Source organism: Lepidochelys kempii, chromosome 15 (genome assembly GCF_965140265.1).
Source record: "Lepidochelys kempii isolate rLepKem1 chromosome 15, rLepKem1.hap2, whole genome shotgun sequence".
NCBI lineage: Eukaryota > Metazoa > Chordata > Testudines > Cheloniidae > Lepidochelys > Lepidochelys kempii.
In genome coordinates, this window is record NC_133270.1 from 6,327,372 (window position 1) to 6,354,020 (window position 26,649).

The 26,649-nt window shown below is 53.1% G+C and overlaps 1 protein-coding gene and 1 long non-coding RNA gene across 3 annotated transcripts; one reads left to right on the forward strand and one right to left on the reverse strand.

The window, feature by feature from the left end:
- Positions 1–1,292: 1,292 nt before the first annotated feature.
- Positions 1,293–9,049, reverse strand: LOC140898524 (uncharacterized). Its single transcript, XR_012155010.1, has 3 exons — positions 8,968–9,049; positions 6,088–6,147; positions 1,293–5,553 (listed from the first exon to the last, which is right to left on the reverse strand). It is a non-coding gene; the product is annotated as an uncharacterized lncRNA (long non-coding RNA).
- Positions 8,519–23,704, forward strand: PLBD2 (phospholipase B domain containing 2). 2 transcript variants are annotated; one of them, XM_073312396.1, is made up of 12 exons: positions 8,519–8,924; positions 13,659–13,752; positions 14,264–14,419; positions 15,131–15,231; positions 16,582–16,796; positions 17,192–17,286; positions 17,655–17,815; positions 19,037–19,132; positions 19,775–19,846; positions 20,589–20,741; positions 21,714–21,876; positions 22,199–23,704. In XM_073312396.1, exons 1-12 carry the CDS (start codon positions 8,704–8,706, stop codon positions 22,364–22,366), a joined length of 1,695 nt encoding a protein of 564 aa, XP_073168497.1. In that variant the 5' UTR covers positions 8,519–8,703; the 3' UTR covers positions 22,367–23,704. The 2 variants fall into 2 exon arrangements, with proteins under 2 accessions (XP_073168497.1, XP_073168498.1); XM_073312397.1 differs by lacking the exon at positions 19,037–19,132.
- The last annotated feature ends 2,945 nt before the right edge of the window (positions 23,705–26,649 follow it).

A 26,649-nucleotide genomic window follows, 5' to 3' on the forward strand; every position in this document is an offset into this window, starting at 1 on the left:
ACCTGGGCAGTCACTTGCAGCTAGAATTCCAGATGACTTAGGGGTACAACAGTGCATGCAATCTGTGGGCACGATTTACTACGTGGCTAATTTGCAAGCACAATTACTGTGACCAGATGTGCAAATCAGATCATTTCACAGGATTCTGATCATTTGTGCATCCAATTTGCAAGCTGCTTAGGAACACAGGACTGGAAGGGGCCTCCCTGGGTCATCAAATTCAGTCCCCTGCTAGGGCAGGCAACCACATCATGTGCTCAGGCTTGATAGCTGCCCGTGCAAATAAGACCTGTCACGGCAGACACATTCTGCATCTGTGGCTCCATGCATTCTGTGACAGGGTATCCATTAAGCCTTAGGGGGACGAGAAGACCCTGCTTCAGGGAGGATGGTGTGAGCACAAGCTTAGAAAACGGCCAAAACTGGAAGAGAGGAGGTAGTCCCAGGGACTTAGCAGTGGGATGGAACATTGTCACTTTAGAGGCCAGGGATGAGGAGCCCTGTAGTGCAGGGTGGGAGCAGGACTCCCCAACCTTCCAGCCAACTGGGCGAGGCTTTCAGAAGGATCGTACCATATATGCCACCTTCCCTCTGAAAAGAGTGCACAGGGATGGAGGAAGGAAGGCTGAGCCAGGAGGCTAAACTGCTGCTGAGCAGGAGAAGGGGTCCATGGAAGGCAGGAGCGTTGGTGATGGGTGTGAACTATGGTGCTGCTATGGTGGACTTAGCGTTTGGGACACTGAGGATTATTTTGAATTACTTTGGGCTACTGACCTGAGAGAGAGCCCTGCGAGAGCCTATACCGCACTCTCAGGGACCCCCAAAGAGATGGGGGGGGCGGGGCGGGGAGGCCTGCGGAAACACCTCTGTCCACAAGGGGGTGCCTGACAAATGGCCACTCCGTAATGCCTACGTTTGAAAATCTGGCTCTGGGTGGGCTGTCCTGGCTTCTGACAGATAGACAATGTCACCATCTATTAAACTTTAGCGATAGCTGGATAGCTTGGCTCCAAGCGTGGGGGGTGAGGGGGGTGGATCTGAGTCCACCAGTGCACATCACAGCTTACAGAGACTTTGCCTGTCTGCATGAGGCTTTGTATCCGTATAGCTACACTGGAGTGGCTATAAATGGGATGCTCTCTGGCTGATTGTGTGAATCATGGCTAGGGAGACCAGATGTCCCGATTTTAGAGGGGTCTTTTTCTTAGATAGGCTCCTATTACCCCCACCCCCGTCCCGATTTTTCACTCTTGCTTTCTGGTCACCCTAACCATGGCCTCTTTGACTATCACACAACTAGCAATCCAAAGGCCTCCTTCCAGCTGAAACCAGGTCAGCAGCACATCCCTGCCACTTTCCGCTCTTCCAACTTCCCCAACGTGCCTCCAACTTCAGCACACGTTCTGCTCTTCCAACTGCCCCAGTAACGCTGTGTCTGCAAACCTGAGAGGTGCTGAACTGAGCCTCCGTGACAGTCACATGCAGGATACACACGCACCTGGTGCAGCCACCGGATAGGGGCCTCCACCAACTGGTTAAACCTAGTGCCCCACTCAACCCATCGCGTGCGATTCTTCCCTGAGGACGGTAAGTAGAGCTTATCCAGATCCTTCCAGGACAATTTGGGATGATCCCAACGTTGGCTCTGAAGTTCTTATGAATCAAGACTGACAGAGATGCCCACACCAGGAGGAAGCATTTTCCAGCAGTTAGAGCAGGGGACAGAAAGTCAGGACACTGGGTTCCATTCCTACCTCTGGGGAGCAGCAGCAACCCCAAGGGATTGGAACAAAGTTTAAGGGCATGGTGATGACAAGGGGCCATCACTGATTGTGTCTTCAGCCCCTTTATAGAGCAAATGGGTGGAGCTGGGGCAGAGGCGCTATTAGCTAAATGTTAATGACTATCATTGATGTCAGGCCTATCGGCCCCAGTTACATTGTGCTAGGTGCTGTATGGACACAGGACAAAAAGACAGCTCACATGGAGAGTCACGGGTTTCTGGGAGCTCCTTACATCAGGCACTGAGACTTGATGGTGAGGTGCCTGGCAAGGTTTGCATTGCATCGGCATCCACACAGCAGCCACTAACGCCTTCTCCTGTCATGCACTAGGCTCAGCATAAATTCTGGGATGGTTTTGCATGAAAGGTCACAACCCAAGCCCTGGTTGCTGTTCTACTCGGGTTCATGTACTACACTCATCCCCGTGATAGCTGAACCCCGGAGACCATGCTATCAGGATATTACACATTGGGCTGCTTAGGCCATACCAAACAAACAAGAGGGCATGTGACAATGCCTGTAGAGACCTTTGCTTTAGAATGGTCCATAGCAAGTATTGGACCCAGCCATCTATCTCCTGTTCAGGGGCAGAGGCGGGGATGGGGTGGCATGTTCTTTATGAGCTGATTCACCCCAAATGGCACCTTCTTTTTCTTCCACATAACAAGGCAGAAGGTCTTCAGCCAAAGGCACCAATTCAGGGATCTTCCAGCAAGAGGCACTGCAGTCATCTCTGGCCCTGCCCCTCCTTCCTTGGCAACCAAACCTAAACCATCTTGCATCTCCAGCCTGCCCTATTCCCACCTCCCCAGTCTGGGAAGAAGATCGTCCACCACAATTGATTCTCCTGCTTTGCCAGCGTGAGGCCAAGTCATTGTGCTTGGCTTTGATTTTGTGCTTCCTGCTTCCTCCCCCGCCCAGTGCTCACGGGACAACACTGATCAGATAAGAGACCTCTCAGCCCAGCCAAGGGAGCTGATAGTGGGAAAACAGAAGCCTGACTGTTGGCGACATGGACTAGGTGACCTTCTGGGGTCCCTTCCAACCCTGATATTCTATGATTCTATGATATTCTATGACATAAGAGCCTTAAGAGCTTAAAGGGTCAGTTTCCCACCTTGTTAAACTGCCCACTAAAATCACATGCCTTTAAGGGGAAAAACTGAGCAAAGAATGAACCCAGCCACCCTGGGGCACTGGGTTTGTTGTGTTCAGGAAAGTTACAAATGCCTTTGCCGTACAGCTCAAGCCTCCTTGAGAGCTCAGAACTGCAAAAATGTGCCCTGGTGCCCATCAGAGAGAGCTCACAGCAGGATCGCCAACCACTGACGTGATTTCAAAGCAACACCCCTTGCTCCATGCCACGGGCATCACAAGGCAATGTCAGGAAAGCTTTCTCCATGCTATGCAGTTCTCACCCCAGGAAAGAGGCACAGATTTTGTGCAATATTTCCTGTTCCTGGGCAGCTGGACTGGGACTCAGGACACCTGGTTCTATTGCCACTGACACAGGCAATTTGCCCCTCTCTGGGCCTGTCTGTTTCCCCTCCCACCTTCTGTCTGACTTGTCTCTTTAGACTGTAAGCGCTCCAGGGCAGGGACTGTCCAACGCTGTATGCTAGCACAGTGGGATCTCTATTTTAAATGGGGCCTTTAGGAGCTTCTGGAATAGAAATAACAAATACTAATAAGGCTCATTAAAAATAGGCTAGCAGGCCTGAAGGGGCAGGATATGACCTAGGAGTCTGAGGATAACTGGAGTTGAACTAGAACAGTGATTCTCCATCAGGGGTACGCAGAGCTCTTCCAGGGGGTACATCAACTCATCCCGATATTTGCCTAGTTTTACAACAGGCTACAGGAAAAGCACTAGAACAGTTAGTACAAACTAAAATTTCATATGGACATTGGCTTGTTTATACGGCTCTATTATACTATACATTGAAATGTAAGGACAATACTTATATTTCAATTTTATAATTACTATTTTATAGTATTTTGGTGTGCTGTCCCAGCTCTGCTGGTATTAATTTAGTAACGTAAAGCATTTTTTATTACTTTATATTAACTTTATTTTAAAACTTTGCTATGTGGTAATAAGGAAAGCCCATGTCTCAAATATTAGTTAGTGCTTAGGATAGAAGCAAAGCCTGCATTTTTGTTGCTTGGCAACCATATCTTTAAGAAAGTTAGGCGTAATTCCAGCTGTTGCATTTCTGAAGGGTTAAAATAAATAATTTATGGGATTTATTTAAAGTAAAATTTTTCCCTTGTTTTCTCTTTGTTGTTTTGTTCGGTTTTCAATTGTTTTATATTCTGGAGGTTTTTGTAAAAACTATAACTTTAAACTTTTAAAACAAAGAGAGAGAGCAGACGTGAGGAGAAGTGGGGGAAGGGGATGAAGAGCAACCTAGGAAGGCAGGGAGACCTGAGCCAAGAGAGATTAACTGTATTAAGGTGTGTTAAAATACAGGCAGCAGCTGCAAGTTTAGCAAACTGAGAAAGGATGTAAAGGAAAACTTAACCGATATGTAGAAATATTTGAGAAAGAAGGGTCTATTTGTAGCTGGGAACGTGCAGTGTGGTTCCGTGGGACAAAGCAGTTTGGAACTTGCACCCCAGGTTTTTATAGTAATAGTGTGCTGTGACACTTCTGTATTTTTATGACCGATTTTGTAAGCCAGTCATTTTTAAGTGAGGTGAAACGTGGGGGTCTGCAAGGCAAATCAGACTCCTGAAAGGGGGACAGTCGTCTAGAAAGGCTGAGAGCCACTGGACTAGAAGGTGAGGAGAGCAAGGTCTTAAAGGGCCAGTGTACTTCCAAGGGACCTCCTGAGGCCAGGGAGTGGGGCTGAGCTCCCATGAACCCTCTTTGGCTTCTGTAACAAAAGCCTGACATTTTTTGTTTTGCTTTCTCAAGTGCCTATACCAATGGCAGCTGCATGGGGAGGGACGCAGCTCTCAGACAACCAGGTCCCAAACGACTGAGGGCTTTAAAACCATTCCACTTGGAAACATACTGGAACCAATGCAGATCCCAGAGCCAACGCATGCTGGCGTGGGCAGTGTTTGTACTGAGTCCATCCAGCAGGGGGCCCTGGAAACCCCATCTCAGCTGCATGTGAGTCAGAGAGCGAAGGTCACAAGTCATCAACTGTCCTGAAGCACCAAGTGTCTCCCCGGAGTGGATACAGTCTCTGCATGTTTTTTGTTACAGTTGGCAGGGCTGGTTCAAGCAAATCTCGGGCGCTCTTCAAACCACCCGATCGCACTGCAGTGGCAGGAGCCAAGATCAATCATGGGGTAAAACACAGCCCTATTGAAGTCAAGGGCAAAACTCCCTCTGTTTTTTTAAATAGAGCCAGGATTTCATCTATTGTGCCACCCTCCCTGCCCAAACTGCTCTGCCAGGGCTGCTTGGAGTACTTGGTACGTATCACCTGGACCCCCACCTGGACCCTCCATGGTATCACCCCATCAGCACAAAGCCGCTTGTACGCCATGCCTTGTAGCACTGGATCTAGGTAATAAAACCACCCGTTCTCTGGTGGGTGAATCTCCCATTACCTGTGGGCCTTCTTGCGGCTGACCTGGCTCTGATCCGTGCGCTTGTACTGCATCCCTGCCCAGTCTGGACCTTTCGGACCCACTCACATTCATCCTTACACCATGCCCATCGTACCCATTGAGATATTCCCTCAGTTGCAGAGTTGTCTTGCTCAGGGGCTCAGAGATTGGACTGTCTTTAAATGTCATGGAATCTGCTGATCTGCAAAGAAGCCAAGAACCAACCCTGATGACAAGGAACAGCCCACCTGTAGGACAGCCTTGCCCCTCGGTCCCTGGCAACTCAACTCTGCCACTGGCTTCTCCCTGCTTGGCCTGCTCTGTTGCCAACCCCAAATGGTCAAAAATCACGTGTGGGGCTCACCAACAATCACAAGATTGCCTTTAAAAGCGTGAGATTATGTAAAAATACTAGATTTGCTGTTCTTTCATTTCCCCTCTGCTCTTTGAGCCAATAGGGGGCACCTGGGTCCAGGGGCGAGATGTCTAATAAGCTGGGGAAGGCTGTGCCTCCCCAAACACCCCCGCATGACCCCACCCATGCTACTCCCTGAAGCCCCCTCCTGCTTGCCCTGCTCCTGGTGCACTGGGACTGAGGCGGGTGGGGGGCTGGCGACCACGGGGCTGGGGGCTCCGGGCTCCAGTTGTGGAAGGGGGCAGCTGGTGATTCACCCGCCGCCCATGCTGGGGCCACATTTTGAAGCTTTCTCCACAGCCACGAGGGCTAGAAACTTACTTTTGCTTTAAGAACAAAGGCTGAAATCATCACACTTCCACTTGACTCCAGGAGCTGGGGCTTTAAGGAAAACAATAATGATCATTAGACTCATGACAGAATCATGAGAGTTGGCAACACTGGCACCCAGTTTCCCTGCAGTTGTGCTTGGTGCAGCAGAGAGACAGGGTGAGTGAGGTCATATCTTTTATTGGATCAACCTGGGTTGATGAGGGAGACAAGCTTTGGAGCTACACAGAGCTCTTCTTCAGCTCTGGGAAACTAACTCAGAGTGTCACAGATAGTTTAGCATAAGTAGTTAATACACATTTCGAGGGACCATTCAAGATAAAGTGTCCCATTAACACCCCTGTCATAGGGAGAAAAGGAAGGGTGGGGAGAAGCAGCTGTTGGGGTTATTAGTGGGTTACAGATTGTTCTACTAAGCCATGAATCCAGCGTGTCTATTTGATCCGTGATTTGTAGTGTCTAGCCAAGTTATGAATTTAAGCTCCCAGGTTCGTCTTTTGAAGGTGTTGTGCAGGTTTCCTTTGAGGATGCGACCGGATAGGTCAGATGTAGAGTGATTGCTTTGTGAAAAAAGTGTTCCCCCACAGGTGATAGGAGAAGATCTTGGAGAAGAGAAGACTGAGAGGGGACATAACAGTTTTCAAATACATAAAAGGTTGTTACAAGGAGGAGTGAGTTTAACGTCTGAGAACAGGACAAGATGCAATGGGCTTAAATTGCAGCAAGGGCGGTTTACGTTGGACATTAGGAAACACTTCCTGTCAGGGTGGTTAAGCACAGGAATAAATTGCCTAGGGACGCTGCGGAATCTCCATCATTGGGGATTTTTAAGAGCAGGTTAGACAAACACCTGTCAGGGATGGTCTAGAAGACAATACTTAGTCCTGCCTTGAGTGCAGGGAACTGGACTAGACACCTCTCGAGCTCCCTATGAGTCTATGTGTCTGTCTTTTATCATTTCCCTTTGTGAGTTCATTTGAGAGCATCATGATTATCTGGTATCACCAACACAGTTGTTATTGGGGCATTTAGGGCACTGGATGAGGTACACCACAGGTTGCGATCTCTTGAAAGATGTGAATGGGGATGTTGATCATCGGAGCAGTAGAAAGATGTCTGCAGGTTTTGCATCTGTTGTTCTGGCAGGGTCTGGTGCCGCTTTGAGTTGGGGTGTCCTGGTCTATGGGGAGCTTGCGTCAGATGAGGTACTTCAGGGGTTGTTTGAAGGTCAGAAGACAAGGCTTTCAGGATGGGGTCCCCATGGAGGATGGGGTGCTGGTGTTTGATGACACCCGCACTGGGGCCCATGCACTGGAAGATGATGTCTGTGGGGGTGCAGTTGGAAGTGCAGCATGCAGAGGCAGCATGCCAGCCTAACACAGCCCTGCCCGGCATTCGTTCAGCACATGGGGCTCTCTGGCCCTCATTCTCCCTGGCACGTACTTCAGGAGGCGAGGGTCGCTTTACCGCCCACTGCTCGGTCCTACCTCGACCAGGTTCTGCGGGACAGCGCCCGCCGCACACCCTACACCCAGGCCCTCTGGACCGTCTCATCAGGCCCCTGCCCCGTGGACCCACCTGGCCATCCTGCCCCTTCACCGTGAGCCGGCTGCACAAATTGCAGCTGGCTCATTTCCGGATCGCACCAAGGAAACAGCTGTACACACTCATGCTCCACACCCTTCACGTCCTCACCCTCGTGTCCTGCCTTGACACGAAGTGGCGGGACCTCCTGCCACCTCTGGAGGGTGAGAAATCCCGGTGGGCCGGCCTATATTCCACCCTGGTCCCAAAGCCCGCCTGGGGTATCAGTTGGTGGCTCCTTCATGGAGCTGTGAGCGTGGGCCTGTTCTTGCCGCGGTTCACCCCCGTCCTAGACACCTGCCCTTTCTGCAGCGTGAGGGAAACCCTGGCGCACGTGAATCTGGAGTGTGCCAGGTTGCAGCCCCTATTCTGGCTCCTCTTAGATATCCTATTGCATTTTTGGCTGCACTTTTCCCCTCACCTCCTTATCTACACACTCCCTATCCGTGTCCCCACAAAGTTGTGGGACTTCCTCGTCAACCTACTCCTAGCACTGGCCAAAGTGGCCATCTACAAGACCAGGGAGAGGAGGTTGGCCAATGGGGTCTCCTGTGACTGTGGGGCCTATTCCCGATCCTCCATCTGCTCGCGAATCCGGGGGGAGTTCCTCTGGGCAGCGTCCGCTGCCTCCCTTGACGCCTTCGAGGAGCAGCGGGCGCTGCCCGGGGTTCTCTGCTCGGCTTCCCCGACCGGTTCCCTTTGTTTAGCCCATGACCGCACTCCCCTCCCTGTTATACCTTCAGCTGCCCCCGGCGGTTAATTGAGATCCGGACCTTGCGGCTCCTCCCCTTAGGCTGGGGGAGGGTCCTTTAGCGGTGGGCGGGCGATCCCCAGGGGCCAGCCCTGCCTGGTGTCCACCGCTCCGGGGCCTCTGCCAGCTCCTCCCCCGCTCGCCCCAGGCGCCGCGCTTAAGGGGCCGGGTGGCTTTAAGAGGGGCGCCCCAGCCCCGCCCCAGCCGCCCGTCCCGGCTCCCGCAGAGCTGCGTGGCGGAGCAGGCCGGCGGCTGCAGCAGGGGCTGGGGCAATGGCAATGGCAATGAGCGCCCGCCGCCGCCCCCGCCCGCCCCTGGCCCTGCTGCTGCTGCTCCTGGGCCTCCTGCCGCCCGCCCGGCCCCTCTCCGGGCCCGAGACGCGCCGCAGCTCGGTGCTGCTGGACCCCGCCTCGGGCCAGCTGCGGATCGTGCCGGGCTGGGACCCCGCCGCCGTCGCCTGGGCCAACCTCACCGACCGGATCCAAGACACGGGGTAGGGGGGCCCCGCGTGGGGGGCTGGGGGGGTGTATACATACACTAGGTCCCGATCCTGCGCCGGGCCAGTCCCGATCCGGCGGATCCCGGGGACGGCGGGCGAGCTCAGACCCGGCTGCTGGGAGCGAGCGAGCCTGGGTTGGGGTCTCCATTGCCGATGGGTGGGGGGCTCCCTCGCCGCTCTCGAGACTGGGGTGCGGCAGGGCGCGAGGGTCGGGTCCTGGAGCTGCCCTGCCTGGGTGAGTTTCTGCTCAGGGGCTGTTTTGGCTGGTTTCTCTGGCCCTCTTCCATCTCCCCCCCCCCCCCGCCCCGCCCTGTCCTCACAAAAACATCTGTCAACAAGATCTAACTGTATCTTTTCTCCTCACCCTTTCACTTCTGCTATTCAGTGACGCTGGAGTGCCCCTAACCAGGGGCTCATGCCATTTCTGCCGCTTCTGCAGCATCAGGCGTGTTTGCGCCACCTTCTTGCAGTCCGGTAGCCAGGGCCTTTTGTTCCAGTCTCGATGGCCCCACACGCATATGATTTCATTTTCCATTGCGGTTATTGCATTCCACTTGTTGCAAAACCCTTTGCAAATTGCTGGCGGAGGAGAAATCCCCTCTTGCTGTTAAAGGGGGAGTAATGCGGCATGTCTAGCATCCGTGCAGTTTCACCCTTGAGATCACTTTGTGTATGTCTACCTAGTATAGAATCATGGAAAATCAGGGTTGGAAGGGACCTCAGGAGGTCATCTAGTCCAACCCCCTGCTCAAAGCAGGACCAATCCCCAATTAAATCATCCCAGCCAGGGCTATGTCAAGCCTGACCTTAAAAACGTCTAAGGAAGGAGATTCCACCACCTCCCTAGGTAACGCATTCCAGTGTTTCACCACCCTCCTACTGAAAACGTTTTTCCTAATATCCATCCTAAATCTCCCCCACTGCAACTTGAGACCATTACTCCTTGTTCTGTCATCTGCTACCACTGAGAATAGTCTAGAGCCATCCTCTTTGGAACCCCCTTTCAGATAGTTGAAAGCAGCTATCAAATCCCCCCTCATTCTTCTCTTCCGCAGACTAAACAATCCCAGTTCCCTCAGCCTCTCCTCATAGGGATAGTAGCTGGGATGGTGCTTTCCGGTGTAGGTAGATGCGGGCCCTCGCTGCGCTGGAGCAAATGAGCTAGCAATTGCAGTGTGGCTGGAGTGGCGCAGGCGGTGGCTTTGGCTAGCCGCCCAAATACAGTGCCTGGATCCCTTGCGACCCTTGCAGTGCATTCTCGCTCCGCTAGTCCAAGCTGCCTCCAGTGCCACACTGCTACCTTCAGTGCACTGGCTGGAGCAGAACGAAAGGCACTGTCTACCTGCAGTAGGAAGGATCCTGCCAGCTGCGGTGTGGGTAAGGCCTTGCGGGCACTTTCCATCCACATGCATGCTTAGATGGGGGTGTGCACATCCCTCTGCGTTGCTTGTGAAAGGGACACTGTTGAGTGGCTCTTCCTCCTTGTGTTTTGGACATTATTACTCCCCTTGCCCTAGCATCAAGAGGCTCCACTTAGGATTGAGCCTGTCTTAAAGCTTTATGCTGCTGCCCAACACCTGGAGCCCCACTGTGCCGGGTGCTGTACAAGCACATGTTAAGCAACAGCCCATGCCCTGAAGAGCTTATGATCTAGAACAGTGCTTCTCAACCAGGGGTACGTGTACTCCTGGGGCTACGCAGAGGTCTTCCAGGGGGCACATCAACTCGTGTAGAGATTTGCCTGGTTGTACAACAGGCTACATAAAAAGCACTAGTGAAGTCAGTACAAACTAAAATTTAATACGGACAACGACTTGTTTATACTGCTCTATGTACTATACCCAAATGTAAGTACAATATTTATAGTCCAAGTGGTTTATTTTATACTATGGTAAATATGAGACCCTCAGCAATTTCTCAGTAATAGTGTGCTGCGACACTTCTGTATTTTTATGCCCAGTTTTGAAGGGAAGTAGCTTTTTAGTGAGGTGAAACGTGGGGGTCTGCAAGACCAATCAGACTCCTGAAAGGGGTACAGTCGTCTGGAAAGGTTGAGAGCCACTGGTCCGGAATAAGAGTCTGAAAGGGGATGGGGTAAAGATATATAACTATATTGCCATGATGATTATTTTGAAACTGAAGCTGCTTCAGCTTTTCTCCTCAATTTGAAATAACTGAGTACAGGAAAGAAGCAGCCGCCTTTTTGGTACAATCATTGCTCTCAAAACTCTGGTTCTGCTTATGCTAGTATCAGACCCCTGTTGCTGCGTAGTGCCTCTTATTCAGGGAACCTCTTAAAAAAAAGAACAGGAGTACTTGTGGCACCTTAGAGACTAACACATTTATTTGAGCATGAGCTTTTGTGAGCTACAGCTCACTTCATCGGATGCATTCAGCTGTAGCTCACGAAAGCTCATGCTCAAATAAATGTGTTAGTCTCTAAGGTGCCACAAGCACTCCTGTTCTTTTTGCAGATACAGACTAACACAGCTGCTACTAGGGAACCTCTGTCATTCCAGCGCCTGGCAGGTTTTGAGTGAGCATCACTAATTAGCCACGGGTGTTTGTCTGAAGTGCATTATGGGACATCAGCTAGCTGAGCAGAGTCACAGTGTGGGTCTAGCAGAGCAGCAGGCTGCAGACAATAAATGCCCCTTCAGTGCAATTAGCATGGTTACGGAGGCAAGAGGCTACTTCTCATCTTCTGGGTTAGGCTGGACATGTTGGGCAGTTCCCTCTCCCAGGTCAAAAACTGGCCCAGAGAGCAATAAATACCTGCATTTCACTAGCCCACCCCAAGCCTGTCATTGGTGGCATTTTCCTTCACCCCGTGTAGTAGAAATAGTTGTGATGCTTCACCATGCGCAGGTAAAGAGCAATCCCGCTGTGCCTCGGCTGAGCTGTCTTATTTCAGGTTTAAGCAAAGCAATAAACACAGTCTCTTTAGATGAGAGAACAGTCCCTGTTGCTAATCCCAGGTATTCAGAAGTCATGTTAAACCCTCCAAAAAATCACGAGTGGCATAAAAATCATGAGATTTAAAAATAATAATAATAATAAATAACTTTAGGGTTCTTTTTATTTGTCTTCTGGTGTCGTAGCCCTGAGGCTGTCACATTTTCAAGCTTTTCTCTGCAACTGTGAGGCCTGGAAACTTACCTTTTAAAATAAATAAATAAAATAAAGCGGAGACTCTCATGATCATGTGACTCCAGGAGCTTGGGCTTCACGAAGAGCACCCAGTGTTGTTGGAGTTGGCAGTACTGCATTTGTTGCTCCCTCTGGAACTGTCTGCAGCATGCAGTGACCGCTGTCTCCCAGCAGCAGCCACTCTGCTGTGTTTAGATGTAATGGTGATGTACCTAGGTCAGTTGGAAGAAGGAAGTTTGGATGCTGGTTGTGGCAGGGGTGTGGCATTCAGGTCTGATTTGCTGTGTGACCTTGGTCAAGCCTCTTCTGTGTACCTAATACTGGAGGGGTTAAGGTGCGCCTAGCACTCGGAAATACTTAGCGCCAGTAAGGCCTGGATGAGTATTGTGCTATCGAGTCACCAGTAATGGGATCCTGCTGATTACCAAGTGGAATCCCATTTAGGGTTGACTCCCCCCCCAGTAGGGGAAGCTCACAGCACCAGTGCCCCTGCGGTACCTGTCCTAGGGGCCCTCTGTCTCCAGGGCAGTCCAGCTGGCACCAGTGCTGTTTCTTTTAGAAGTCACTCTCCATTGGGCGGGGCCCGTTAGCCAGCCGCAGTGGAGCAGTGCATTATCTTGGTGTGAATATCTGTCTGCTTGAGCCAATCGGAGTTGCTGACTCCCTCCTGCACTGACCTTCAGTATTGCTTACTGATCTCAGCAGGGCTGACTCTGGGGCGTGAGCTCTTGGCCCTGTTCTGTAGGCCGGGCTGAGAGGCAGGAGGCTCCAAAGTGATCGAATGAGCTTTGGGCGGGGGGGAGCTGCTGTCCGCTCTCCAAAGTGACCCAGTAGCTCTGTGGGTACTGAACGTCCCAGGTGCTGCTGCCTGGTGGGTTTCATTTGCTGTCAGAGGCTGATCCACCCGTGACCTATCCGGGGACTGGAGAACTGTGCCGCAAAGGGGTGCCTATGAGACAGATGGCCCTGAGCCAGCTGCCAAAGGCCCTGCTCCCTTGTATCTCCGCTGGCCCCTGTGGAGCGCCCCCCAGAATAGACAACCTCTGTCCACTGCTAATCTTGAGGGGAGGGGTTGAATTAGCAAAGGTTTGTGTCCCTTCCAACCCTGATATTTGACGATTCGAAGTGCAGAGTAGTGTGTGTGGAAGACCCTGCAGTGCTGGATGCCATGGTAACGCCAGTACCTATGTAAGGGACAATGGTTGTGCAGATCCTTTAAGGGAGAGCAGAAGCTTGTCTGGTCCCCCGTCCTCTTCTGTTTCCCCTTGATGTCCCCCTTATGGAGAAAGACCCTGGTAAGCACCTCCCCTGGCTCCAGGGTGTCTTTAGCCCCAGCTGTGTGGTGGCACAGGGATTCTTGGGAGCAGCTCCAGACGGCAAACAACAGAGAGGCCCAGAGAGTAGTTTGCTTTGTCTGACTGGAGCCTTTATCTGAAGGACGCTTCAGATAAAGTAAGATACAAACACAGCCCCCAGGGAGCCCGGGTGGAGGGAGTGCATTGCCATGGGCCGCATGGGGACTTTCCATTGTGTGTGATCTTTCCCCTGGTCGTTCAGTGTCCTCTTTGCTTGGTGCAGGTGGTCCTTCCTGGAGTTGGCCACCAGCGAGAAGTACAATGACAGCCTGCAGGCCTATGCTGCAGGACTGGCCGAAGCCTCTGTGTCTGAGCAGGTAAATGCTGGTGCATGGCAGGGGACAGTCAGACCCGCAGATCCTGGAGCTCTGCTAGAGTTGGTCTGCAGAGCCCCCTTGTGTCCCAGTCCTAGGCTCCCCCCACCCTGCTATGCCACTGGACTTCAATCTAGACTCAGGCTCAGTTTAGTCCATTCCTGGGCCTCTCCGATCCGTGGTGCTGCACGTTAATGGCTCACTTGTGCCCAGTGGAGGCGAGGCTGAGATTCTCAAGCTCGTTTCACTTATGAGCTAAGCTTGGCCTAGACTGAAGCCTGTGGAAACACAGGGTGACTGGGGTTGCCTATCTGCGCTCCCCCCCGTTCGGCTTGTCCCTAGCTCTCCAGCCATCCAATCGGAGATGCCTTAGCGAGGAAAGCCTGACTTTACCCAGAGGTGATGGAGAACCAGCCCCTCACTCGAGGACATTAAGTGGATAGAAAGGGGTGAGCAGGCTGGCTCTTCAGATTGGCCTGTCCCATTGTTACACTGTGCCCCCTTCTTCCTCCAGCTCATCTACATGCACTGGATGAACACCATGGTGGGCTATTGCGGCCCCTTTAAATACCAGACTGTCTACTGCGAGAAGCTGAAGAGCTACATTGAGACCAACCTGGCCTGGATGGAGGAGCAAATGGAGAAAGGAGATCTGGAGTACTGGTACCAGGTGGGTGTGTGCTGCTAGGCGGCAGTGCCTTGCGTATATATGGTGTGCTGGTGAAGTTAACCCAGGAGTCCTGGCCAAATTCCAGCTGGGGTGAGTAGATCCGTCTTTTGTAACTTTCATCTTTGGAGCTTCAGTTCCCCTCCTACAGGACCTTATCTGGGCAGCATGGTCTGGGTAGCTCTGTATGTGCATGAGGATGGATTTGGGGGCAAGCCATAGAGAGCTTGATCCGTCGCTGAGTTCTCACTTGGTCCAGGTTTTGGAGTGGTAGCTGTGTTAGTGTGTATGAGCAAAAACAACTAGGAGTCCTTGTGGTACCTTGGAGACTAACACATTTATTTGAGCATGTGCTTTCATGGGCTAAAACCCACTTCATCAGATGCATGGAGTGAAAAATACAGTAAGCAGTATATACACATAGCACATGAAAAGATGGGGGTTGCCTTACCAAGTGGGGGGGTCAGTGCTAATGAGGCCAATTCAATTGAGGTGGAAGTGGCCTATTCTCAACAGTTGACAATAAGAGGTGAATATCAAGAGAGGGAAGATTACTTTTGTAGTGCTAATGAGGCCAATGCAGTCAAGGTGCACAGTTGGCCATTTCCAACAGTTGATAAGTCACACCATGTGGGGTGAGATCTCAGACCCTGGCCTGCTCGCCAGTGCCTGTGCATGGGGGGCCTCACCATGTGCCTGTCCCTCCACCGACAGGTGCGTCTGGCTCTGCTGCAGCTCAAGGGCCTGGAGGATGGTTATAACGGGCGAGTGGCTTTCCCGACTGGACGGTTCTCAGTCGCCCCGTTTGGCTTCCTGTAAGTCCCTTTGGGCATGAGGGTGGGAGCTGGGTGATTGGACTTAACCCTGGCGGTCCTGGCTGATGGCAGGAACAAAGGGGAACTGGAGAGATGGGGTGGAGTGAATGGGGCAGGTCCAGCACAGTGGGGCTGGGGGAAGCAGATGGGTGTTGGCCTGGTACGTGCTCAGCAGCTGCAGTTCACTGGTGGCTGTAGGGAGGAGCTGGGGCTGCATCCCATAGGCATGCAGCAAAGGGACGCTGTAGGTTTTAGGGACCCATTATTACCCGCATTTTACAGAGGGAAACTGAGGCACAGAAAAGTGCTGTAATTTGGTCATCTAGTGAGTCGGCAACAGCACTGGCAGTAGAACCAGGAGCTCTGACTCCATGCTTCTGCTCTGAGCTCTAGATAGCTTCCCCACCACATGATCTTTAAAATACAGCGTCCTGGTTGGATATGGTGACTTGTTGCTGTACCCCCTGTCTCTGCAGAACCCCCAGCCCCCATCTGCTTAGCTTGCTGACCCCCGCAGTGTGCCCTGGCTCTTGTTGGCCCTGCAGATCCAAGGTTGCTGAAGAAGCGTGAGGCCAGATTTGCTACTGCCTCACATATTGCGTGCTGGGTTCTGAAAGCAGGCCCCTCCTGGTCAACCTGTCTCCATGCCTCAGTTTCCCCATCTGTAAACCAGGGAGAGGAGTTGCCTCCTCCCAAGGTGCTGAGAACAGCTTGTTAATGTTAGCATGATGCTTTGGTGACTTCTTTGGGCCGACTCCCCAGCATGGAGAGGACCTCCCGTTTTAATTAAAATATAATGCAGTCCAGCAGCTCTTTAGAGTACCTCTGCCCGGACCCTCTTAGCCCTTCCTACCCACAATGCATTTATACCCACACAGCAGGGCAGATTGCTCCCAAATACATATATGCTCCAGCCTTGGTCTCTAACAGCGTACTGTTTCATTAGCCTCTGAGGCTGAGGCAAGGCCTGAGTCACTGAAGCCAAAGGTTGGAAGTTCTGCCCCCCATGCCCTGTGTCTGCAGTTGCGTCAGGCTGCAGTTTTATGGCAGTCACTAGGCTTGCAGCTTATCCATGGTCAGATAAGGGAGTCCTGGCTGCAGGGAGAACCTGTGGGGACAAAGAAGGGATCATTACGGCCATCACATGCAAATGGCCAGGATCAGGAGGGTAGAGTTTCCTGCTTCCTCCAGCCTGGGGAGTGGGCATAGCTGAGGTAACCAATAGCAGGATTCCAGCCAAGGTGAGGGTAGGTGGCCCGAGGGTCTGCTCTGCTTTGGCAAATCCAGGGGCCTCCGTCTAAGCTGCCTGGGATTGTTATGAGCCCATGTGTCTCTGTTTCCCCCCTCCAGCTTGTTCCAGCTGGGTGGGGACCTGGAGGACCTGGAATCAGCCTTGAACAGAACGGAAAGGAAGCACACACTGGGCTCAGGGTCTTGCTCCGCGCTCATCAAACTGCTGCCGGGGAACCAGGAGCTCTTGGTCTCCCATGACACCTGGAATACTTACCAGTCCATGCTGCGCATCATCAAGAAATACATGCTGCCCTTCCGGACCTCAGCCCACAGTGCGTAATGCGGGCGGGGGCCTGGGAGATAGCTGTGTGGGCTGTTGCCAGGATTGGTGCTCCTTAGCCCGGGGCAGGAGGAGGGAGGGCAGGACGAGGGGGTGATAAGACAGCAGCAGTAAGCATGTATGTGCCTCCCAGGAAGCGGGATTGGCTGTCCCATGGGAAGGGCAAGAGAGGTAGCCACCAGACTCGAGCTTCCAGAGCCCACTAAGATGGTGTGTAAGCTTCCCTGCTCCTTATGCAAAGAGAGAGGGGTCCTGCTCCCCCTGCCGCTGGATCTTGCTGCCACTCCTGGGGTGGAGTTTGCTGTGGGAAGCTGGCAGGGCCCGTCTCTGGAGGTGATGGGGTGTGGCGGCTGCACCCCGATGGCTCCCTGCCATTTGCTTCCCCAGGTGATGACATGATCTCAGGGCACATCCAGACATTCTCGTCCTATCCCGGCACCATCTTCTCAGGAGACGACTTCTACATCTTGAGCAGTGGCTTGGTGAGCAGCTGCTGCCTGGATCCTCCTCCCCTGCCTTCCCTCCCCCATGTTCTAGCTGTCCCTGGGTTCTGCCAGCCAGGGGTTGAGTCTCCTGTCCCACTGCTGCTTTGGGATTCAAGGGGGTTGTATGCAGCAGGGCCCTGGGTCACTGTCTACACCAGGAATCCTATCATCTCAGTGCAGAACCCAAATCTTCCTCTGCCTATGTACTGCTCTACTACTGCACTCTTCATGTGGGCAATGGGGCAGGTTGCCCCTCCAGTTCTGCCTATGTCACTCTCCTGCACCATTGCCAGGAGCCCAGGTCTGGCCTCTGTTAGGTCACACGCACCCTTACCTGGATTTGCTTATGACTCTGTACCCTGCAGGTGACTTTGGAAACCACCATTGGAAACAGCAATGCTGCCTTGTGGAAGTACATCCATCCGGAAGGGAGTGTCCTGGAGTGGCTGAGAAATATAGTGGCAAACCGGCTAGCCAGGAGCGGGGCCGAGTGGGCTGCCATCTTCCAGCAGTTCAACAGTGGCACGTAAGTCAACTAGCAGTCATCCAGACCGTCCTTTGTGTCCCCCTCTCCCCTCCCTTTGGCAGCGATGGGATGGGTGAGTTCAGTCAAGCAGGAAGATCTAACCTGTCTCTGACGTCCAGTTATTGCACAAGGCACTCTGTGGTGATGGCACAATATCATGGGACATCACAGTGACCTTGTGACATGCTTTGGCCGTGTGGTGTTGCATGTTAGTTAATGTGTTGTGTTTTGTCACATTGCATGATGTCAGTGGCACTGAGACCAAGCAGCAAAGTTTAGGGAGTCTCTCCTCTTATACAGACAGAAGCGGCTTCTGGTTTTGAAGGAGGAGGACCCGAGTTCCATCTCTGTTGTTGCTTTGAAACTCGGGCTCTGTGAGGTGGCCAGGGACAGTCGGGAGGTCCTAGTCACCATGGATTTGTAACAATAACTGCGTCCATTGCTCCTGCCACAGGGAAGTTTGCTTGGCTCTCAGAGCCACCTGCAGGCATTGCTTATGGAACAACAACTTCTGATGTGTCTGCAGTGTGTTCTGAAACCAGCCCCAAGTGATGTCCGGACCTGACATGGCGAGGGGATGAGAAGTGGGGGCGAATGAGTGAAAATTCCAGAGTAGGAGGGAATCTTTGTTTGAAACCTTGACCTGTGTTCAGTTTTGATCCTCACTTTGGTGTCAGTTTGTCCACTGCAGTCACGTGAGAGTTGCCTACACTGTAGCCACACAGAGATCCTTCAAACCGGAGCATAACAATGGCCATTCTGGGTCAGACCAATGGTCCATCTAGCCCAGTATCCTGTCCCTGACTGTGGCCAGTCCCAGGTGCTTCAGAGGGAATGAACAGAACAGGACAATTATTGAGTGATCGACTGTCATCCAGTCCCAGCTTCTGGCAGTCTGAGGTTTAGGGACAGCCAGAGCAAGGGGATGCGCCCTTCACCGTCTTGGCTAACAGCCATTGATGGATCTGTCCTCCATGAACTTATCTGATTCTTTTTTGAACCCAGTTGTACTTTGAGCCTTCACAACACACCCTGGCAACAAGGTCCACAGGTTGACTGTGTACATTTATTAACAGTAAGGAAATCACACACCAAAGAGTATAGTTACCTTGAGTAGCCACATGGTGGCAGCGTAAGTACACCAGGACAATTACTTGACATTTACTACCATGGTGCGAGGGCACTGAACTCCAAACGCGTCCCCTCTCGTCTCTTGTCCAGGTACAACAACCAGTGGATGATTGTAGATTATAACACCTTCCTGCCAGGCAAAGCTGGCCTCCAGCAGGGGGTGCTCACGGTGCTGGAGCAGATCCCGTAAGTGCCTTCAAAAGGGAACATCCAGCTGTAATGTTATCGAGCTGTGAACTCGCTCCTTCTCCCAGGCCTCCTCATGGGCTCTGGAGAGCGATACGGTGATGCCGGGTTTGTTACAGCTCCACCCGCTGATATGGAGTCTGTTGCCCCTGTTTAGCTGTGACACTTGTGTTTACAGCACAGCCTTGACTGGCTGAGACCTCCCCTGTTGCTCGGAGACGAGGTCACATTCCTTGTCTTTAATGCTGAGGCTGTCGCCTGGATAGAGGGGTGGCGGGGTTTGATGGAGGTCTGGCTGCCCCTGACCGGGCTCCCCTGCAGGGTTGTGGTTCAATCGTTCTAGGCACTGAGTGGGTGGGTGAGATTCTGTGGCCTGCGTTGTGCAGGTGGTCAGACTAGATGATCATAATGGTCCCTTCTGACCTTGGTATCTATGAATCAAACACGGAAGCCCTGCTGAGCCAGAGGACCTTGGGGGAGCCAGCTGGCTGCCTGTGCTTGGGGCAGCTGCTCATTGGATCTGGCCCCCTGATTGTCTGGCTTTTTGGTTATCCAAGATGGAGGCCGCACTCCTGCTTTCCCAGCATGCAATCTGCTTCCCATTTGTGTTCCGGTCTCTCATGCCCTCTCTCTCTCTCTCAGGGGGCTGGTGGTCGTGGCTGACAAAACAGAGGAGCTGTACCAGAAGGGGTACTGGGCCAGTTACAATGTGCCGTAAGGAGGTTCTCCTCTCTCTCCATTCCAGCCCCTTAGCTTCGGGCATCTTACTCTGCAGGGGGGGTCAGCTGGGTGAACAGGCACCCAACCCCTGGTGCCATCTTGCCCACTGTGGGGTGGTCTTCCAACCACAGTGAGGGCCTGATCCAAACCCCGTTGGGCTTATGAGGAGCATTCTCCTCTGCCCCCCAGCCAGCTGGGGCTGGGAGTGATGTGCTCTCAGGGAGCTGTGCTGCCTGGTTCCAGAAGGGGGCAGCATTCAGCTGTTAAGAGGGACTCCGCCTTTAATTGCTGGCTGGGGTTGGCATGGGGTGGGCTTGGCAGCTGGGTGAGAACCAGGTGGAAATTCCCCTTTAGAAAGGGCCTTGCCCTGATAGGCTGTTCTAATAACATCTTGCTGAGTGGGTCTCAGAGCGCTTTACCGCCTGTGATTTCTCCTCACGACCTCCCTGAGGCAGGGTAGGGCTGTTATCCCCCTTCTATAGGTGGGAAACCGAGGCACAGAGAGGCTAAGTGACTTGCCTCCAGTCACACTGGAGGTCTGGGACAGAGCAGGGAGCTGAACCTCCAAGTCCGAGGCAAGTGCTCCTAACCACCAAGCCATCCATTACCTTCCCCCATCCCTTTGGCACCTGGCCCGGCCTCTCTGGGGTGGGGGTGGGATTCCTTGAGGCACATGTACAAAGGCAGGAGGGGTCTCTGCTCAACCTGGGTGTTACTCCCTCCCCCACATCCCCAGGTACTTTGAGCAGATCTTCAATGCTAGTGGCCAGCTGGAGCTGGTGAAGAAATACGGCGACTGGTTCACCTACGACAAAAGCCCCCGGGCCCAGATCTTCAGGCGCAATCAGACGCTCGTCCAAGACATGGACTCCATGATCCAGCTCATGAGGTGAGGGCTTCTCTGTGTGGAGAGGGAGCTTAACGACGTCTAGTCCCGGGAGGGCTGTATCACTCGTAGGAAGAGCGGACCTCAAAACACAAGTGCTCCACGCCCTCCGGCACCTTGGCCTGGGAAAAGGTGTGCGAGGGAGACCGGCACAGATCAGGGAGTCAAGCTGTGTGTTTGCGTGGGGGCAGAGGGAGAGTGTTAAGGGCTCTGTTATTGTAGGGTTGCCCCTTATCCTGATGTCGACAAGGCAGCTGTGCGTGTTTGGAACGCTAACTGTGGGTCCTGGAGCATCCTTGGAGCTGATGCGCTGTCACTGCGTCTCGACAACGTGTGGTGTCATGGCAGTGATCGTGTCATGGCATGATGAGGCACTATGGCTATTGTCTGGATGGAGCCAGCCCGTCCTCTTGGTCAGGCTGGGGGACAGCTGGGGCAGGTGCAGTTACACAGAGAGGTGGCCTCAAAAAGCCAGATCAGGAGCACCCTTCAGCGTGGAGATGTTCGGATCCTGAGGGTTTCCTGAGGATTGTCTCTAGTTACCAGGCTAAATTCTCAGCACTTTCCTCCCCTGGGGCTGATCGCTTGATCGCCCCGACCACAATCTCCGCTTCCCTCTGCCCCCTAATCCAGCAAGATCTAACCTCGGCACGAGCGAGGGCTGAGGTTAGATCCCACCTCCATAGCTCCAGGAGCCTGATCCAACGCTCACTGAAGGTAATGAGACTCTGTCCTGACAACGCTGGCTTTTTGGTCAGGCTCTGAGGGCAGCTGCTACAGTGACGAGCCTGGTGTAAGAGCCTAGACAGAGCAGAATAGCTCCCCTCCATCCCTGGTTCAAACCCAGCCTAGGGTCTTCCCCCTCCCTTCCAGTGCAGAGCTGCCCCAGTGGCTCATCCAGGCGTACACCAGGTGGGGCCCAGCTCCTCACCCCTTGGGGCTGCTTCCGTTGAACGTGTTCATGCTGCTTCTCAGGTTCAACAACTTCCTGAAGGACCCACTGTCCCGGTGCCAGGGCTGCGACCCGCCCCAGAACGCCGAAAACGCCATCGCCGCCAGGTCCGATCTGAACCCTGCCAACGGGACCTACCCCTTTGCCGCACTGCGCCAGCGGTCGCACGGAGGCACGGATATGAAGGTGAGGGCTGCAGGGGGAGGTGATGGGTGAGCGCACGCTCCTGCAGGGGGGAAGCCTACTGCAGCTTTGGCTAACAGATCCAGAAGAGCTGCTCTGACGGTGGATCCAGAGGTTGTCGGTTCGATCCCTGCTGCTGACAATTTAGGTCTGGGGGCGTGGCATTATAATCTATATATGTGTGTGCGCTCCAGCTTCGTGGACTCAGCCCAGCTCAAGTGTTTCTGCCTGTCTTGTCCCCCGGAGGTCATCTGGCAGGACCTGTGCCAGAGATGCTCCCGCTGAGTCTGCGGAAATCGTCAGACGCTGGGTTTTCTCTCCCTAGATCACATCCTATGCGATGGCCAAGGGCTACAGCCTGATTGCCGCCTGCGGGCCCACCTGGGACGATGTCCCCCCTTTTCAGTGGAGCACCTCTCCCTACAGCAACCTGCTTCACATGGGGCACCCCGACCTCTGGAAGTTCCCCCCCATCAAGATCTGGTGGGACTGAAGTGGAGACTGGATCCCCTGGCTCATGTGGTCGAATGAGTTGGAGCAGGGGTGCTGATGGTGTGTCTCATCTCCCTCTCTGTCTCCGTATAGTCTGGACTCTGGTCTATCCCCTGTGGGGCTGCTCCATCCCCAGCAGCAGTTCCCCTGAGAAATAAGGGAAGAATGTATCTCTTTTCACGGGGAACAGAGGGGATACCTGGGATGGGGGTGAAATGACAGAGGGGGCAGCATGATGATTTTGAGTACAGTGCAGCTACTAAAATTTAGCCCTGTTGTAAGTGGCTGAAGCTCAGTGAAGCCGATGGCCATTGCACCTGCTTCTGCCAGACCTTGGTTTGGCCCACTGGACGTAACTTGTCATTTTGCTGCATTATCTTAGCTTGCAAACTGGCTTCTCGCCCTCTGAACAAACTGTGATGCTCCCCAGAAGCTAGGGGAACCCCAGCCTCTTCTCCTGCCCCCCAGCTCCCCTCCTTTCCTGCCCCGCTGGTTGTTCGGTTACTGTTACTCCCGCCTCCGAAGACCAGAGCTGCCACCAGGTCCCACCGCAAGGAGGAGCTGCCTGCTGGGAGGGTGAAGCTGGGCCCCCCCGGGCTGCCAACTCCTGTGCTGGTCACCAAGGCGGTGACCCACGGGAAGGAGCACTATCACCGCTGAAGGTAATGCACAGAGGCAGGTTTGCCTCTCCATCCCCTAACCCTCAGTGCTGGACCTTGGGGGTGCGTCGTCCCAGCTGGTGTCTGGCAGCCCCAGGAAGATCCCTGGCAAAGTGCCCCCTCCTTCGCTGCATCTCTCTGCACTGCACTCCAGTGCCTGGGGGTGACGGCCCGTGCTGCCTTTGAATCTTCCACTGCTGTGTGATGCACCTGAGCCACAGGTGATGCCCTTGCCCCTTGCTTTGCTGCCTCTATCCCAAAGGAAAAGCCCCGCAGGCTGCACGCAGGGTGCAGCCTCAACCTGAAATCTCTCTGCTTTTGTGCCTGCTGCCTCCTGAGGCCTGGACCCACAGCGTGCCACGGGCATGGGGCTTGTGCATGTGAGGAAGTTTTTGCCTGTTAAAGGGAAATGGAGCAGGGTTAGTCTGGAGGCCACCAGGGCAGACCTCACTCCCCTTGAAAAGTGACAACAAGGAAGGCTTAAAGCCAGGCTCAGATGCTGCAGATGCCCCTGGCTCCCTGAGCGCAGGTGTTCTCACCCCCTTGGCTTAGCTGCCAGCTGGCCTCAAGTGGAGCTGCAGCACAGGGCTTGTTCTGTGGCCCTACTGCAAACTCCAGAGTTCTGGGCTCATGTGCAAATGAGATTAAAAGAGCTGTTTGGCTTGGTTTTAGTAATAAAACTTGCTGAGTTGTTTCTTGCCTGGATCTCGTGCAGAGAGGAGGCGGGTTGGGGTTTCAGCTGGCGTGAAGACTCCTAGATTGGTAAGGCCCAAAGGGACCATTCTGACCATCCAGCCTGACCTTGTATTGCACGGGCTGGAGAACTTCACCCCAGGATTCCTGCTCCAGGCCCTTAATGTCTGGCTGAGCTCGTATATGGGGCGCAGAAGATCTCCCGTGAGGTTGCTTTTCCAGCTTGCAGCAAGGGCTCCTCGCTTCTGTCTGCTACACCTTCCTCACACCATCACAACCCCCCCAGCCCTCTCTGGCGTGAGCATGAGGAAGCCCCTGAATATGCATCACTCAGCCCCTCCCCTTACACCAAGCTCTGATGCTCTTACTGCTAACACAGTTGGGTGCATCCATGAAAGCAGCAATTCAGCACAACAGGGTCAGTGGGTCCATGCTGCTCAACTGCCAGAACATGATGGGATGGAAAAGCTGGCCAGCTGCTGGGGCCAGGGGCAAGAGATGGGGTGGGTGCATTTTGGGATAGCCATACAGTGTGATGTGGGAGGCCTGGCTAACCCATCTCAGAGACTCAGTCCCATGGTGGCTGCAGATGAACTGTGTTAAAAGCCGACTGCTGCCCGAGGGCTGTTTTGGGGCCAGGGCCAAAGCATGAATCATAGAATATCAGGGTTGGAAGGGACCTCAGGAGGTCATCTAGTCCAACCCTCTGCTCAAAGCAGGACCAATCCCCAACTAAAGCATCCCAGCCAGGGCTTTGTCAAGCCTGACCTTAAAAACTTCTAAGGAAGGAGATTCCACCACCTCCCTAGGTAACACAGTCCAGGGTTCACCACCCTCCTAATGAAAAAGTTTTTCCTAATATCCAACCTAAATCTCCCCCACTGCAACTTGAGACCATTACTCCTTGTTCTGTCAAAACATGGCATGGTATGGCCATAAGGTGTGTGGGGCGGCAACTGTGTTCCAGCCTTCATGCCTACCTGTAGCATCGAGCCTCATCTGCCCAGCTGAGCTACTGGGACTACTTTGGAGAAGAGCAAGGAATGCCGCAGGGGTTGTGCACTAGCCTGCAACTTAGAGACCTGCATTCAGTTCCCTGTTCCAGCACAAACTTCCTGTGTGGCCTTGGGAAAGTGAGGAAGCTGCTCTGTGCCTCAGTTTTCTCATCTCTGCGATGGGTATAATAGCCCTGCCCTACTTCTCAGGGGTAGTATGAAGATAAATACCTTTAAAGACAAGGAGGTATTCGGTGATGGGAGACCTGTAAGTACCAGAGCTAGAGAGATGGTAACGGGCCCAATAGTGATATTTCTAGTGGTCATAAAATGATTGCAAAGTCCTCTCAATCTAGGTGCCTTGATCTGCTCTGGCAGGCATTGAGCAGTTGGGAGTAATCACTTTGTTGGTTTGGAATTAATTGGCTAATGTTTGTAAAGTGTGTTGAAGGTTTTTATAAAGGGCTCACCAAGGGCTAAGTCCATCTGGCTCCACAGAGCAACTAGATCGTAGGGGAGAGATTTCCTTTTAGGGGCTTTCAATTTTGTCTAATTAGCTGCCCCCTCTGGCTTAGATTCTTGGATTAGGACATGGGGCAGACAAGTGGCAACGTATTCATCATGCCCTTCAGAAGCCCCTCCATAAATTCATTCCACGCTAAAGGATCCGCACCCTCTAAATGTCTCATCTTTGGTATCCTCTTTCTACACATGGGAACATATGGGAAGAAACAATATGAATATCTTTCATTGGACTAACTTCTGTTGCTAAAGAGACATGTTTTATGTATCATAGTCTCTATGCTGCTAACTGTTGAGGGAGATTCAGCACAAGTGGTAGAGAATTGTCAAGTTTTTGTCTTGCCGGTTTTTGCTGGAGGACTCCTTGGAGGTCTTGGGGATCAAGGCTGTGGGCCTGATTCTCGTCTTACTTACCCTGGTGTGACTTCATTTCTCTTGACAGATGTGTGGTGAGAGGAGAATCCAGCCTTGGGAGCCTTCTCAGCCTTTGACTGAAAGGACAAGGTGCTGAGTCTCTAAGAGAAAAATCTCTTCCCCTTCCCCACGTGCACATGTCTGTGTTGAATAGTTGGCAACAGACAGGGAGTTTTATTCGTACTCTTCCCTCCTCAGTTAGGACCTGATCCAAAGCCCATTGAAGACTCCCATGGGCTTGGGTCCTTTTCTTGTATGGCAACCCTTCCAACTGCTCCATAGCAAGTCACTTCACCCCCTGTGCCTCGGTTTCCCCATCTGTAAAATGAGGCTAATGATGCTAACCTCCTTTGTAAAGTGCTATGAGATATTAAAGGCACATTCTTCAACAGTGCCTCTCAAAGAACAAACCTGGCTGGCCTGCAGTGAAATATTCCATATGTGGCCTTTTGGGCATGGTGCAGACAGCTGGAAAGGCAGCAGGCATCCAATCCCAGGTGCTGCCCAGCAGCGGGTCTCCTTGGGCTGGAACCAGCACTTCCTGCAAGGGGGCTGGTTGATCGATGGGAAGGGGAGGAGGGTCAGGGGCTCCTTGCTTGTGTGGTGTGAGCACAGAAATGCCTCAGGCCCTGGGACTTAGCCAAGCTGTTGTGGGCCCTGCCAGTGTCAGACAGTGGGTTAAGAAGTGCAGGGAAGGGACAGACTCGTTTGTTCAGCTGGGCTCAGATACCCCCTTCACCTAAACCTGTTAGGATGGAACTTACCTCCCTAGCTCTGACTACCCCCAGCTCTCGTCTTGTCTTTTTGGAGGGGTGGGGGGATTTCAGGCCTCAGCAGATGACCCCCAAAAGAACCCCCCTGCCCTTCCAACCCTCCTGGATCCAGCGCAGACCCTTGTGCCTCTCCAGCTAAAGCACCAGCTTCCTACCTCGAACCCCACCAAGGCCTCAGCTGTTTACCAGTGTCTTTCCGTGCAGCAGTGTGTGCTGCCAGCAGCCCTC

Coding starts and splice junctions, on each gene's coding strand:
- PLBD2 (XM_073312396.1), top strand. CDS start 8,704: ATGGCAATGGCAATGAGCGCCCGCCGCCGCCCCCGCCCGCCCCTGGCC. Junction 15,232..16,581: donor GTCGCCCCGTTTGGCTTCCT/GTAAGTCCCTTT, acceptor TCCCCCCTCCAG/CTTGTTCCAGCTGGGTGGGG. Junction 20,742..21,713: donor TCCATGATCCAGCTCATGAG/GTGAGGGCTTCT, acceptor GCTGCTTCTCAG/GTTCAACAACTTCCTGAAGG.